This window comes from Ailuropoda melanoleuca, chromosome X (assembly GCF_002007445.2).
Source record: "Ailuropoda melanoleuca isolate Jingjing chromosome X, ASM200744v2, whole genome shotgun sequence".
NCBI lineage: Eukaryota > Metazoa > Chordata > Mammalia > Carnivora > Ursidae > Ailuropoda > Ailuropoda melanoleuca.
The window spans coordinates 86,983,391-86,999,828 of record NC_048238.1 but is presented as its reverse complement, the minus strand read 5'-3'; the positions used below and the strand labels follow the sequence as shown (position 1 = coordinate 86,999,828).

At 36.0% G+C, this 16,438-nt stretch overlaps 1 protein-coding gene and 1 pseudogene across 9 annotated transcripts in view; one reads left to right on the top strand and one right to left on the bottom strand.

The window, feature by feature from the left end:
- Window positions 1-15,706, top strand: part of THOC2 (THO complex 2) — a 112,663-nt gene extending 96,957 nt beyond the window's left edge. For 4 of the 9 annotated variants that reach the window (XM_034649962.1, XM_034649960.1, XM_034649958.1 and 1 more), the window contains exons 33-39: window positions 911-1,042; window positions 5,808-5,945; window positions 6,287-6,356; window positions 6,438-6,595; window positions 8,651-8,727; window positions 9,424-9,469; window positions 14,737-15,706. In XM_034649962.1, coding sequence (XP_034505853.1) covers window positions 911-1,042; window positions 5,808-5,945; window positions 6,287-6,356; window positions 6,438-6,595; window positions 8,651-8,727; window positions 9,424-9,451 — 603 coding nt within the window. In that variant the 3' untranslated portion in view covers window positions 9,452-9,469; window positions 14,737-15,706. Of the gene's footprint in view, window positions 1-910; window positions 1,043-5,807; window positions 5,946-6,286; window positions 6,357-6,437; window positions 6,596-8,650; window positions 8,928-9,423; window positions 9,470-14,736 lie in introns of those variants that run through there. The other 5 variants (XM_034649966.1, XM_034649965.1, XM_034649961.1 and 2 more) reach the window with 4 other exon arrangements.
- On the bottom strand, window positions 14,487-15,366 carry LOC117797387 (annotated as a pseudogene).
- Window positions 15,707-16,438: the final 732 nt, after the last annotated feature.

Here is a 16,438-nt window from a genome sequence, read left to right as displayed (position 1 = left end):
TAAAGTCTCCTTGGTGATCAGTTCTCCTGTAGTTGTGTATATTCAGTGAGCATGCAGCTTCTGTTGTATCTTCCCTTGGAGGTTTGTTTATACCCATTGGGTTCCCAACAAGTTGAACCTTGCGTTACGATAAAAGCAGATGTGGCATCCAATCCTACCACCCAGCAAAGAGAAACCCCAGGCATTCAACTGCAGCACAAAATCGTGGGTGTAGCCTTCTTGAAGACTCAGGGTAGCCATTCCTTGCTCCATATTTAATTTTAATTCTAAAGTCATCTAATTTCATGGAATCTTTGAATTGCAGTACGTTGAACTTTTAAAACTGTAAGTTAACTAATTCTTCATCAAGAGCACTGTGGTGGAATACCGTAATTGTTTCTTTTTCTTTCTTTCTTTTTTTTAAGTGCTTTTTTTTGTGGGAGGCATGAGATTCACCATCAGAGGCACTTTGCAAAAAAGTGACTACTCTTGTAGAGAATACATTTTGTTTTCTTGTTAATATAATGCCACTGAGTTTTTGGCTAGGATTAAAAATGTCTATATTTATGGTAGAGTCATAAGTAAAGTAAAATTTGAAACCTCCCAATTAAAGAACAACTATGAAAATGTAAGATAATGTTCTTCCACAGTGACCTCCACTGTTTTAAACTTTTTGTGGAGGGAAAAAAGTGTTTTGCTTTCTTAAGCCTCTTAATATTACTTATAGCTTAAGTACAGTGTTATGAAAAATGTGGCATTGACATTTATTTTTAAATTATGAGCAGAGAAAGATTTTTATTTGTTACATTGAGTACATATAATTTAGTTTTTTTAACATTACAATTCCATTACATGGTTTTTGCTTTTGTTTTTTTATTGTTGATATTCATATAATAATTGACATCACAAGATTTATCCTCACAAGAAGTAGCTGGTTTATTTCCAGGTTACAGCCATACTTCCCAAAGTTCCTCTGGGTTCTGAGAACTATGCCAGCTCACCTGTCATCTCCATTCATTTTCTACAGGACAGTCTCATCGAACTCAAGGAGTCTTCAGCAAAGGTTTGAGTCTTTTAAAATCATCATGCCTAAGTAAAACCAAAAAAAAATCTTCATTTATTTAGTAGATACCTTCACCCTAGTAAATTCAGTAAGCTAATGAATAACCTTTAAAAATACCTATCACAAATTGAAACAATGGATGACAACGGTCCCTTTTAATGAGATTGTTATCAAATATGTGTAATGTGGCAACATTTCTATAATCTCTCTTTGCTTGCTGTGTTATGCATTATCCTTTTATGCTTCAAAATCTGGAAATAAGGTTTGGGGAAGGGGTTGTTGGTTTGTTTTGGGGAGTAAGCTTATTTAATTTCTCAAAACAAATCTGTCAGGTTGTTTTCTGACTTTTTTAGACAACCCAAAAGACCAGAAAAGAAATTTGATGCATTCACTTGCTGTTCTAAAAACTGAACCCATCTCAATCTATAAAACTCTTTCTATTACCTCTGCTGAGCTACCTTTTTGGTAGTTGTAGCATAATATCAAGAAATCTGGTTAATGTCAACTTATTCTCTTGGAGGGGAATACTCAACCTGATGGTCGTGTTTACATGTCAGTATTAATTCTTGCCTATTACTCTACTTTCTTGAGTATTCTTCTAAAAATAATGTGCAGTTTGTGTATCTTATTACAGAGTTCACTTCATTATTGTAGTTGAATTGTCCATTGTTCATGTTATTTTGTCTACTTATTATAAAATTTGTACCCTCTTTCACTTTGATTTTCTACTTTGCCTCCTCTTATATCTGCTAAGTATTATCTCTTACTGGTGGACCAATACAAAATGAAATTTTGAAACAAAGCCAGTTGACATTACTAACTGCTTTTAGATCTGTAGCTTTATAATGAAATGTCTGTGGATATTGGGCAAATAAGCACTAATTTTTTTAATAGTTTAGGTTAGCCAATGTGCCTTTGTCCTGAAATTGTAGCATTGTTTTTAGAGTATACTGTATTAATCAAAAGAGTATTAGCTGTACTGTGTGAATGCTTTCTTTTAAGGTAAAACTTTTTATTGGCTAAATTAAGTATGTATTGCAATACAGTTGGTTTTCATAACCAGTTTGGGATTGTGTATGTCAGTCTTAACCATCAGTGGCTTGTGTGGGCTATTTTAAATTCATGGGTTAACAATGTTACCTTGTGAGTATTTATTTCCTGAAACATACTTTGAAGCAGTTTGAAACCTGCTGTTATAGTTAACTGGAATTTCTCATCCGTGATGAAAATTATGGTTCCTTACATTTGTGAAAGCCTTTTGAAAATAAAACATGTGAGATAAACACATTATCTCATTTCATGCTCATAACAGTGCTGTGAGGTAGATAGGGCAGGAGGGTAGTGTCTTTTGGACAAATAAGAGACTAAAAAAGTTCTTGATCTATTCCCAGTGGCATATAACTTGTTAGTAGTACCAAAACGGACTAAAATTGAGGTTCCTCAAGTATTCTTATCATAATGAAAAAAAATTGCAAAAAAATGTATGGTCCCTTGATTCTTAGCACCCATTTCAACAGTAGTCAAAATGGGTTCCTAACTCCTTTAGTGTGATTGCCTCGTTTTTAAAATCATAGTGCTTTAAGTCAGTCTCCCTATCCCCCGTTGAGAAAAGATGGTGATTTTCTGGGTATTTAAAATTCTCAATAGATTATTCCACATTCAACCAGAAATTTTTGAAAATGGCATGTGAATGCACTTGTAAAGATCATGTGACTCATGCCACTTTTCAGATCCTTAACTTGGTGATATGATTAGGTGTTCAGTAACTATTTGAAATGAACTCTTACACCTTTGGACTTTGGTAAAGCATCCACAGATTACTGGTCTGCATTTTTATATGTCTAGGAAAGTTGAATAGCATATGAATGTCTTAGGAAAAAAATGTTGAGTGATATCTTTAAAATCGATGATCTCTATCAACTCCCTGTTTCTGGGGTAGCTTTTACTTTTTAGAGGATTTAAATGATGTGTGTCTGGTTTTTTTGGGTATGTGTTATCTTGTCAGTTGTACGAACAAAATGGTTTCTATGCTTTAATTTTTTTACGCTTTTTCCATGGAATCCTCTTTTTTATTAAATTAGTATTTTCACTTTCTGATCCATGGTAAAAGTAACACATGGATTTGGCTTTTCAAGTGGGATTAGTTAAATCAAGTTAAATTAGTTAAAGGGAGAAAAATCTAGCTTAGTATCCAAATCTTTTCTGTCTACCTTCCACTCCCAATTTCCAATTGGCATATTTCCAGTTTGGTCACTTGTGTTTTCACCTAGCAAACCTAGCAGCTACATTTGATGAAGAAGGTGTGAAAAGCATTTTCCTTTACCCAAGCTTCTCTGTAATTAAGGAGGGCAGCAGTGACCACTCAAAACAGAATTCAGGTTAATTCTGTTCATCATCTTAAAACAAGGATTTATAATCAAATGGAAGCCTACAAGTGAGGCCATCTTTATATATGGTAGCTTTAATAAAGTCAGTATAGCAGTGCTAACAGATTTTGAAAATCAGTCATGTTTTTTGGACCTGTTGATCCCAATGTAAAGAGTAAAAGCAAATCAAAAGCAAAATCCATCAACACTGTATGATCAGTTTAACAAATGGAATATTCATTTTGTTTGGCAAACATATATTGAGTACTCGGTTGTGTGCAAGGCACTAGGAAGTGTGTAAAAGTAGAAAAGACACATTAGCTTCCTTGCCATACTAGAAACTGTTACGGACAAAAATAAGTGACATGAAATTAATAGGGAATACCTGTTACAAAAAAAGCTAATATAAAATAACAGGAATTCACTGGAAAGCGAGTTGCAAGAGAGTTGCAAAGTTGAGGGACGATTGAAGTGCTGATGGCTTTTGAGCTGTCTTTGAAGGCTAGTAGGATTTTCAGAGATTAAGATAAAACTGAGTGACCATTCTGGTGAAGAGAACTGCTGGGAAGGACAGGGCGTTAAGGAGTGAGTGGTAGCCACAGCATAGAGTGCAATGGGTTGCCCCATAATAGGATATAATTGTGCAAAGATTGTGAAGAGCTTGGAAACACCTAAGCTAAGGACTATGTATTTTATTCTGTAGCCAGAGAGAGACTGCATGTTACGTGGAAAAGAGCATTGTGATCAGAACTATACTTAGAAGGGTGGGAAGAAGGAATAGAATTAGGTACATTTCTAAAGTAAGAATATATAGGTTTCTCAGTTCCTTGCAATACAGAATTCAAGTTAGGCACAATTAAAAACTTCATTCTTAAAGAGTGTGTGTGTGTGTGCACGTGCGCATGTGTGTGTGTACTTATTTGTAATCACAACCCCCCCTTTTTTCTTTTATCAGGAGAATTAAGCAATACTTCCCTTAGAGAAATCTTCTTTGAGTATTGCAGGAATATATTATTTCTTTTGTCTTACCAGTTTCATAAGTAATATTAAGATATGAATAAACCTCACAATTAAAAATCTTGAAGTGTCGTATAGGGCATTAACCCAGCAAGAGTACCATTTGGACAAGCACTTTTATGACTGTTTCTCATTCTCTTGCTCTGTTATTAATAAACATTTTGTCTATTTCAGTTGATCATCAACTTTTAAACATTGACATTTTAAAGAATCTACTTCCGCATTGCTATGGCAGTATTTCTGAGCCAACTGAACTGAAAATATTTGGTGGTGTTAAAAAATAAGTGTTTCTTTAATTTTCAAACTGATGGTCTTTTTTTTGCTGTATTCCTTTGAATACAAAGGATTTCCTCATGTAAAACTATTTGACTTTTGACTCACTATTGTTTTCATTCCTAAGGTGTATCTAGGATTGTGTAGTTATGGTAATGAGTTATATTTCGTATTCTGCTGCCTAATACTTGTAATGTCTTAAGTTGAACATAAGCTTGTAGCACAGTTATAAATGCTGTAAGGATAGGTATCTGATTACTTCCTTAATGTTTTCTTTTATACTAGATTGCCATATTTACAACTTGCGTAAGTTATTAAGGTTATCTCTTAATTATTTAGGTAGCACATCCTTGATCTTTGGCTGTTTATTGCCTGTGGGCCTTTTGAAACAGTAGGCAGACATCAGTTCGTCATTTTTCAGTCTCTGGGTTGTTTTTTTTTTTTTGTCATTCTCAGCTGACCAAATGGTTTTCTGAGCTATTTAGAACCAGTGAGACAAATTTCACAGTCTGTTGTGATTATTTGGTAGAAATTGAAGTGCTTTCAGAAGTAGAGAATATGCAGCCTTTACTTTTATAAAAATTTAGGATAACATATGCATGGTATGTGCTGAGGCAGAAAAGACTTATTATTAGTAAAGTTGTGGCTAGGTTTCATGTTATACTTTGACTCACTGTCATCAGTTGCCTTGTAAGTGGATGGTAAAACTATTTAAAATTTCTGTGATTGTGTAGAGGTTTGTATCTTTTTTTTTTTACAGTAGAGAAAGTCCAGTCATTATTTTTCACATATGGACTCCTGTAGTGGTGGTTATAGATCTTCACAATAGAGCTATAAAAGGAACTGTAGCTTACAGATTTACTAATGAGTCTCAGTTAAGACAGGAATGAACTGATTGAGTATAAATGAAAATTTTTGTAAGGCCAATAATTGAAGTTTTTGCATAATTTGTGCCATGCTCTTTTATTTCATCTCTTGTAATCCAGACAGCTGACCAGTTTTGACTTTGGGTCTAACTACCAATTGTCTTTCATTAAATAAACAATCAAGCAGATGATGCTGATACTGGAAAACTAATAATCTTTAGTAATATTGCCTTAATTTAACAGCTCTACATTAATCATACTCCTCCACCACTGTCCAAGAGTAAGGAGAGAGAAATGGACAAGAAAGACTTGGACAAGTCGAGGGAAAGATCCAGAGAAAGAGAGAAAAAAGATGAAAAGGACAGGAAAGAGCGGAAAAGGGTTTGTAATTTTTTAAAAACTAGTTTGGAAAGCCATTATTCATGTATGGTAGTGTGTGTGTTGCCTTTTTAAAAGTACTAGTTTGTTGCATGGCAGGCTGTTATTTGGTGTTTTAACTGGTATTTTCACCCTAAAATGAGTTTGAATTGAATCTTCTGCGGTAATAAGGATCTTCAGCCTAACAATTTCTACCAGCTCTGCTTGTCTTTCATGTCATTTTACAATGTGAAATGACTGCCAATACTCTCCAATGCTAACTAGCTGTGCCCTTGTATAAAAGTAATATTTTAAAACAAAAACATAAACTCTTGATCAATGTAGTTCACAATTCTTGGTTTTAGGATCATTCAAACAATGACCGTGAAGTGCCGCCGGACTTAGCCAAGAGGCGAAAAGAGGAAAATGGAACAAGTAGGTAGATTTATTATTGCTTTCAAAGCTGTCGTCAAACTGAACTGGAAAAGGCTTTCATGATTCTCTTTTATATTTTAGTGGGGGTTTCAAAACACAAAAGTGAAAGTCCATGTGAGTCTCCTTATCCGAATGAGAAAGACAAGGAAAAAAATAAGTCAAAATCTTCAGGCAAAGAAAAAGGCGGCGATTCTTTTAAATCTGAAAAGATGGATAAAATCTCCTCCGGTGGCAAAAAGGTAAATTAGGGAAACAAAGGAACAAAAGGCTTTTTCTTGAAAAATTGACTCTGAGTATTTAGCAAGTACTGAGTTTTTTTGGTAATCAAATAGTCTTTGGTTAATTATTTGAGGGTGGGAAGAGGAGGCAGTGGGGTAGGGTGGGTTATCTGGGGGGAATTCTAGCCAGTTGGGTCCCAAATTACTGGGAGAGTAGAATTAGTTTACCTCTGAAATTCCTTTTCTCTCCATTCCACCCCCACCTACTCTTCTATTCATTGAGCTTTACCCTTTACCTTTTCTTTTTGTGTTTTCTTTTTACTCCTCCTCGCCAACAGTGTTTTTGGTTTCTTTACATTCATGAGATTAAAATATGGTCATGTGTATTCTTTTTCCCTGATCATTATTACATTGTCATAAAGTCTTTATTAATTGTGATTTTTAAACATTTTTATAACATTTTTCTCCTAATAAACTTATGTATTTGCAACTTGTCTTTGATTTTCAAACTTTGTGTGCATTTTCTTAGATATTCATGGTTGATATTCATAATACATTTCATGTATCTGCCATAAAGTAGGCAAGTCATTACTAAGGTGTAAAGTGTTTCAAAAGCATTATTACGGTATATATAGTCATAGTTCCTGAAAGCAGTTTTGGAAAATTATAAGGTAATTGTTTTAAAATTTCTCTGTGCTTTGGGGTGCCTGGGTGGCTCAGTCGGTTAAGCTTCCGACTCTTGATCTCAGCTCAGGTCTTGATCTTGGGGTTGTGAGTTCAAGCCCTGCGTTGAGCTCCATGCTGGGCATGGAGCCTACTTAAAAAAAAATTGTTTTAAAAGTGACGCTGCTCCTTTTAAATATTTTTTTTAAAATCGAGGTAAAATTCACATAACATAAAAATAACCATTGTAAAATGTACAATTCATTGGCATTTAGTATATTTACAGTGTTGTGCAATCATCATGTCTATTTAGTTCCAAAACATTTTCATCACCCCAAAGAGAAACTGCATAACCATTAAGCAGTCATTCCCCATTTGCTGCTCCGTTTAGCCCCTGTCAACTACTAATTTGCTTTCTGTCTCTATGGGCTTACCAGTTTTGGATATGTAATGTAAATGGAATTGTATAATAATGTGGCCTTTGTGTCTGACTTTCTTCACTTAGCATAATATTTTGAGATTCTTCCATGCTGTAGCATGTATCAGTACTTCCATTTCTTTTTATGGCTGAATAATATTCCATTGTATGCATATACCACATTTGTTCATCCATTTGTCAGTTGATGGACTTTTTTGTTGTTTCCCTTTGGCTATTGTGAATAGTGCTGCTATGAATGTTTGTGTGCTGCTCTGAAGTGTTTGTTTGAAGACCTGTTTTTAGTTCTCTTGTGCGTATACCCAGGAGTGGAATTTCTGGGTTATATGGTAATGCTATGTTTAACTTTTTGAGGAACCGACAAACTGTTTTCCACAGTGGCTGGACAGCTTATGTTTTACCAGCAATGTACGAGGGTGCCAATTTCTCTACATCATTGCCAACGCTTGTTTTCTGTTTTTTTTTTTTAATTTTTATTAAATTTTTTTTATTATAGCTATCCTAGTGGGTGTGAAGTGGTATCTCATTGTGGTTTTGATTTTGCATTTCCTTAATGACTAATGATGTTGAGCATCTTTTCACGTGTTTGTTGGCCATTCGTGTACCTTCTTTGGAGAAATCTCTTCAGATGCTGTGGCCATTTTTAAATTGGATTGTTTGTCTTTTTGTTGCTCCGTTGTAAGACTTCTTTATATAGTCTAGATACTAGACCCGTCCTGTATGAGATGTGTGATTTGCAAATATTTTCCCCCATTCCATACATTGTATTTTCACTTTCTTGCTAGTGTTCTTTGATGCATGAAAGTTTTTGTTTTTGACGAAGTCCAATTTTTTTTTTATTTTGTTGCTTGTGCTTTTGGCATCATTAAATACGTTTTTGAAGAAAAATGTGTGACTGGTGGGTGATAAAAAGGGATTTTGAGCTGATTTTTCTATTTGGTTTTCCCTTCCCAAACTAATTCCACCATTCCTTATAGGAGTCCAGGCATGATAAAGAAAAGATAGAAAAGAAAGAGAAACGGGACAGTTCAGGAGGAAAGGAAGAGAAGAAACAATATCCTTTTCATCTTATTGGAGTTTTTAATCAGTGTAATGGAAAGCTTTGATACTGGTCATGTTTAGAATTGTACCCTTGGGGGCGCCTGGGTGGCACAGCGGTTAAGCGTCTGCCTTCGGCTCAGGGCGTGATCCCGGCATTATGGGATCGAGCCCCACATCAGGCTCCTCTGCTATGAGCCTGCTTCTTCCTCTCCCACTCCCCCTGCTTGTGTTCCCTCTCGCTGGCTGTCTCTATCTCTGTCAAATAAATAAATAAAATCTTTAAAAAAAAAAAAGAATTGTACCCTTGTAGTATGTGGTCTGAATAAAGTTTAAGAGCTTACTAGCTTTTAAATAGTCTCTTCAGTTAACCCTCTCAAATGTACAAAATGTGGAAGTGGGAGACTTGATTTTTTTTTTTTTTTAACTTCTGTGGTGACTGTGAGGTTGTTTTATGTCGTCAGGGGATTTAGATTCTCTCTGGTTGTATTACTACTGAGAGGAAGAAAGGGAACAGAGAGTCCTTTGGGCTGGGGGCATGGGGATTAGAAGGGCAAGATGATGCAGCAGATGAGCAGAGCTGGTAGAAGTTGAGGCTACCAGGCTGGTCAGAGCCAATTAGGCCTGCAAGTTGAAGGACTGCACTGAAAGTTGAGACACCATTCCTTTTTTTTTTTTTTTCAAAGTTGTTTTCCCTTAATTTGTCATCTACTCATAAGTCCTCGGACAAGCACAGATAATGAAGACTTTCAATCAAGGTGAGTGTTTTCTCACCTCCTTTCATTTAAAGATAGAAATATGAAACGAGGTCTGATAATGTTGAAGAAACTAGGTACATTTTGCAAGATGAAACTTGAATTTTGCACCTAACTCTAATGACCAGGTCTTTGGGTACAGATGCAAAACAAGATTCACAGTTATTTTTAAGCTGCTTTCATCTTAAGCTTGCTGATTAGCCACGCAGTTTTTGTGTATGTTTTTGTTTTTTGGTTTTTTTTTTTTTTTTTAGCACCAAGATGTATTTTAGAACATCTGGCTTTCTCTTCACCACTCATTCCCAACTTCTCTGGATAATTAATCACCTTTTTTTAAGTACCTTTAACCTTGTGGGTGGTGCTGGTATCTGCACTTTACAGGTGAAGAACCTGAGACTCTGAGGGGTTAAGTTGAAGAGGCTAGCAGAGATATTAGCTGACAGAGCCAGTATTCACAGCATAGGTTTTCTTGCCCTTTAGTGTTCCCTGCTTTTTGCCTTTTCATGCAGACATGTTATCCAGAAATTTTTGTTCTAAGTTTTTATGCCTCATTTGCTACCACGGCCCATGTTTTGCAAGTCCAGAAAATATGGTCTGTGCTTTTTGTTCTGTAATTTAAAATATGCAACTTCATTTCCAAGGTAATTATACCTTGTATGAGATTTAAAAAGTGTTTAACCATCTTAAATAAATTGTATGTGGACAGTAGTTCACTCTTAGTGAAGAGAGCATTCAGAACTTAAGATAGTCCTTTTTGAGCACTCAGATCATCATCTGAATAGCTCTTGTTTGGTGATGCCTTAGGATTATTGAGATTTGTAGGATGATTTGCCCTCTATATTTAATTGTTTGAGATGGCTGTATTTGAAGTTATCAACTCTTAAGAGTCAGAAATGTATGAGAACCCATTCTGTATGAGGGTGTGAGTTTTAAGGTATGGATTTTGTCCCATTTATTTTGGCTTCAGAGCAGGGATTTGAGTTTGCCAGCTGGCTAATGTCCTAACAAGTGGTGTGTGCCTTTTCAGCTTTGTTATTCTCTGCTTGTTATCTAAGTAGTAGAATAGGGTAAATGAGAGTTATGAGAGGACATTTAGAACTTAGTAGATTTTCTTGAAAACCTTTAGAAAGTTTGCCCATTCCTCAGTTCTAGTCATCCCCTGCCCCAACAACTAGCTGTCTTTCCTAGCGAACTATAAACTCTTCATCTTCTTTTTTATTCTTCACTTTACTTTTTTTATTTTGGCATTTTACTTTTTACTTCTTGCTTTCACATGGTCTCCTTATTAAAGAAAACAAAAAAACTTACCACTTATATCTTCCTTAGGAATGGGTCAGCCATTGTGACTGACCACTTTCACTGTGATTTTATATATTCTCTTTTTACTCAGTACCTAAATATTATTCTTTGGTATGTGAAGGTTTTACTACAGATTTCTTTGAGTTCTTACTCACACGGGCCATGGATTTGTACTTTACTTCTCTCTATAAGCTTTCAGGACCAAAGGCATGAAAAGACCAGTTTGGGTGTTAGATGTTAGGTTGGTGGTCTTGCAGCAAACCTTCTCAATTCAGCTATCCTTTTAAGATATATTTGGCTTGATGTTCATCCTGTTCATTTTCTTCTTGACAGCCACGTCCTGTACTTTCTCCTTGGGTAGACTCTTAATTTTGTGAGGCTCTGGTTGATTTGTCCTTCTTCTGGCTGTTCTGGCTGCCTCCTTCTATTTGGATACATTCTAGGATTGATCAGGTCTTTCTGTTGTTCTTCCTTTTCCTTTAAAAGTCTCATCATTTCTGATTGGTACCATTTACCTTTGGGCTACTTCAAATCTGCTGCTCCCTGCTCCCTTTTTTAGTTATTTTACATTCTACAGAAAAGAGCACTGCTGCGTAATGTCACATTTCCATGATTCAAAGATGTTATTAATTGTAAGATTCATTGTTGGTTTCCAGAACTGTTTTTTTGAGCAGAGTGGATAGGGAAATGATACTGATTTGTAAACATCGCCCTGATTTCAGGAAAATTAAAATGATCACATTAGAGGTAAGAAAATACAATATATAAATGTGACCCTGATTAAATTGCTTCCAAAGTCTTCTGTCATCTTTTCCTATCTCATGATTTTTAGTTGTAAAATCCTTTCACCTTGTTCGCTGTATCTTCTGTTACTTGTTATTGCTAATGTTTTTGTCCAAATTCATCTTATCTCTCCTTGATTTAGTCTCTTGAACACTGCTTTGCCTTTAACTTTTTCCTCTAGTTTAATCTCTAAAAACTCCTACCTTTAAAATTTTTCTCTTAGAACCAGGTTCCTTTAGCTTCTCAATTTTAATTTTATATGTATGGCCCTCAGTTCATGAGTGTCAGGTTTAGCTAACCTTTGAGAGTCCTTTTGTGAACCAGATGCCGTACTGAGACTTGCTCCCAGACTCTGAGAAGCTCAGTCTTCTTGGACTTTGATTCTTGATTTCAAAGAACGTTAGCAGTTAAGCTCTGTCCTACCCATCTGTATTTGTAGTATTACTACATTCCTGTTCTAATCCTCCACTCCAACGAGGCCTAATCTGTTTTGCAGGTCCTTCTCTCACCTCCAGTATCATAGGTGTAACCTAACTCTTTTATCCTTTAAACCACATTCTGCCCAAAGGCAAATTCTCAGCCTTTGGGCAGAATGTGGCTTGTTACATGTACTTTCTTGGCCTCACACAATATTTAATTTTGTTTTAATCCATATGACAAAATCCAAATTTCAGTTTCTCTTGAAGAATTGGAACATCTGATAACATTGTGGCCTGATTTATGCATGGCAACAATCAGCTGGGCCCCCTAGGTGCTGCCCCCCTTTATATACAGAGTGGGTCTTTTTTTTATAGTTTACCTCATTCAGTCCCCACCCCTACTTCATTTGTTTCCATTATATACTAGCCTCTGTAAACAATTGATTTTGTAATTCCTGTTCTGAGACTTTTTTCTTCAGTCCATACTTGGAAACTGATCTCCTGAGTGCTCAGAGATTTCTTATTTTAGGAGTGTGTTGCCATGGTGAAGCACAGTCTTAGGTCCCGGTAATATGTGTTGGAGTGGGGAGTGTTCAGTTAAGTTTCTTTCTTGGTTTCCCATTGCTTACATGTGGGCATGTCAGCTTGCCTACAGAGTCTTCGTCACAGATTCCTGTGTAATAGATGAGTATGTTACATATCCCTCTCAGATTGTGATCTTGTTGAAGGCAGTGACTTCATCCTTTCCTTCTAATCAGACAGCCAGGTATTTTTCTTTATTGTCTGCTATGTTTCAGATACTCTGTTAACTCTACAGGGAGAGCTCTGTGCAGAAGTGTTATGTGTATCTCTTTGGGATTGATGAGAAAGAGCATTGGAGTTTTTTTTGCCCTCAAAAGAAGGTTCACTTTATAACACATGGTAGTATCCTGTTTAAGAAGAGGTTGCTCTGTGTGCTACAACATATTTTTGAGGGCAGGTTTATTATGCTTTCATTTGGGTCTGTATGTAGTAATCATTAAATATGTTCGAAAGTTTTGTTAGGAGATTGAAATGATAGACTGTTTTTCTCTTCATTACCATCATTTATACTCTTTAGTGGGTGTGCATTGTTTGTGCTGATATTCATAGGTACCAAAAAGTTGGACAGAATAGGAGGAATTTTCTATTTTCTTTTTCTCATGTAGGGTAGACCAAATACTCACTAGGTGCTGTGCTGTTTTTATTGGGACATAGGCATGAGCACCTAGAAAAGGGCTCCCGTGCCACATTCACCCCTGAGTGTGACTATCCCTTATACATGCTTTTATCCTGAGAGGCACCCCTGGGTGTGCTAAGATTCAGTTCAACGGAATCCCAGTTTTAATTCTGTGTTACATTTATCTACATGGAACATCTCAGGAAGTATGTTTGCTATGATAAGAATTCCTAGGTAGCAGTAGTATAAGGAGAGTAAATGAAGGAGTAAAGTGGAATTAAAATGGCTATCCCTATGTCTTTCTCCTATATCTTCTTTTTTCCTCATGAATGTTCATTTGACTTTTTAACTGTCAGCTTCATCCATATATGCCTTTCTACTCTTGTGTGTGTGTGTGTGTGTGTGAGAGAGAGCGAAAGAGAAAGAGGGAGAAATAGGATCATGAAATCCTGATAACTTCAGGAACTGGTGAAAATGAAGGGAACCAAATTCTCAGATGCCTCCTTTGAGGAGAAGACACTTAACCCAAAACAATCTTATTGATTCTGTGGGCCTGTGTTTTATACTTTCTCTAAAAAAATTCTGTTGCCATCAAGAGGGCTCCTTTATGAGGAATCTGTACTATTGAAACGTTTCTTATTTGATCATAAAATTAGAATACGTGTGTATGTTTATAAGGGCATACCTTGGATAAGAAGGCTGAATTTATATTTGCCTTTCTTCTCTACTTTGATCACTGGTCTAGCTGTTCTTTTCTCCAGACCACTGTACTTTTCAGACTTGCTTCTTGGCTGTCACAACTCTCTATAAAGTAACATCATTCAAAACCAGCTGCCTCAGCTCTGAGAGCAAGCTCTTTGAGGGCATCTCATGCATAATTTTCTGATGCCCAGGAGGAGGGTGTGGTGGAACCTAGGGAAATTGTAACCTTACTAATACAGCAGGGCCTATTTCTGGGGGTATTGGGGGGAGGGAAGAAAAAAACCTCAGGATGTCCTGTCCAGATAATACCCAGTAGAAAGTGATGTTTACAAAGGTAATCTTGTCTTTCTGCAAACACAATATTACCAGTGCAGTTGATAGCACCAATAGAGTAGAGATGTCTAGGATGGAGGACAGCCAGCTCTGGACCCAGCCTGAAGTAAAAACTCTGTGAAAAACATCAGCAGTCTGAGGTGTGAAAAAGATAGATCTGTGTTATCTCTTGCATTTAGTGCCTGTGCTTTCTTATTTACAATCCTTAAATTAGCACATATTTTAAAAAGTTAAGAAAGCAATAACCTTAGGAGAATGTTCCAGGTAATGTGGTATTAACTCATTGTTAATGAGAAGAAAATATTACTCTGCTGGAAGATAGAGTCCCAAAGGCTGAGTTTGGCACTGTTTCATCACTATATGACTTTCTTCTTGATGGCAGTTCTTTCTGAAGTTCACTGAACTTGGGGCGGTTTTCAAGTGTGTAATCCCAACACTTCAACATTGTATTGATAAATACTCTCGACACTGCTGAGAGACTGACATCCAGTATCTTCTTTCCACTTGCTCTTGTGCTTGCTGATTTGTCATTCCAGGGTATGGACAGACCCCTAAGCTGAAGGTCTCCCAGAGGAGGATGCCAAAGCTCCATGCGTCACTCTCAGAACGATATCTCCCATAATTAAGAGCTTCTGGTGCTGTCCATTTAATGGGAATCTGCTTTAAGTCAGAAGATGAATATACACCACCATCCTCTTGACGAGACATTCCAAAGTCACTGATTTTCAGAACATTGTTTTCACCTCCAGGCAGTTTCTTGCAGCAAGGTCCCTGTGTATACAATTTTTACTCGAGATTCGCCATCCAGAAGCAGCATCTAATGAAAATTTCACTAACTGTTTTAGTTCATCCTTCTTTCTCAGAAAGGAGAGGAAATCGCCTCCTGGAACCAGTTACTTAATGATATAGATAGGCTGTATATGTGTGCGAACTCCTATAAATTTGACAATATTGGGATGATTATATTGCTTGAGGATTTTGGCTTCTTGTAAAAATTTTAATTTCAGTTCCCGGGAAAGATCATCTTTACATGTTTTAATGGCAACAGCAGTTTTATCCTTTGATGTGCCCTTAAATATGTCAGCAAAAGTTCCCTTGCCCAGTAATTCTCCTACTGTAACATCATCATGATTGAGACCCCCATTTCTTATTCTAGTTATGGCCATACTGATACCATGATACTCTTTATTGCAACACTTTCTTTTTTTTTTTCCTTTTTTTGCAATTTAAAAAATTGAGATAAAATTTATATATCATAAAATTTGCCATTTTAAAGTGGTTTTTAGTATATTCACTATGGTGTAGCCATCACCACTAATTCCAGAACATTTCCATCATCCCTAAAAGAGACCCCATACCCGTTAGCAGTCACTCCCAGTTCTCCCCTTCCCTGCCCCTGGAAATAACTAATGTACTTTCTGTCTCTATGAATTTGCCTGTTTTGGACATTTCATAAAATGGAATCATGCAATATGTGGCCTTTTGTAAAGTCTGGCTTCTTTCACTTAGCATCATGTTTTCCAGGTTCATCCATGTTGTAGCATGTATCAGAACTTCATTTCTTTTTATAACTGAATAATGCTCCATTGTATGAATGTGTACCACATTTTGTTTACCCATTCATCAGTGTGGACAGGAACAATGATTTTTAAGTATTAAAATTGTAAGTTCAACATTAGTGTATCCACAATTATAATTGGTAATGTCAAGGTTATACATGGTGTGAACAGAATGCTGTATAGAAATGATGTGTAAATTATTTGTCAGCATTTCATGCAAGTGTGATTACTTTCCAAGGCCCTTCTAGCTCTGGTTTTATGAAATATGTGAATGTAGTATTTTCGTCAATAAAGTTTAATGCTTTAAGCATTAGTTTAAAATTTGAATGAGAACAATGTTAGGCAGATATGAAGTTATTTGCCACATGTTGTAATGATCATGTTTTGAATTTATTTCAATATGCAGTATTTGAAAATGTCAGTACATAAAGGAAAGGAAATGAGTATAATTAAGTCAATATATTTTTAAAGCAATTTTTATAATTTAGCAGACATTGCATCTTAATATAAGTCACTATTAAAATTGTGTCCTTGTGAAAAATGTGATGTCATTTTTCTCTTTTTTTTGTTGATCATGTAAAATCGGTTCCTTTTCATTGCTCTGTGTTCTGTTTACTTTTGACAAGCTATTGCTTGCCCCTGTGGAGTATTGTTTCTATTTCGTTTTATCCTTCCTCCT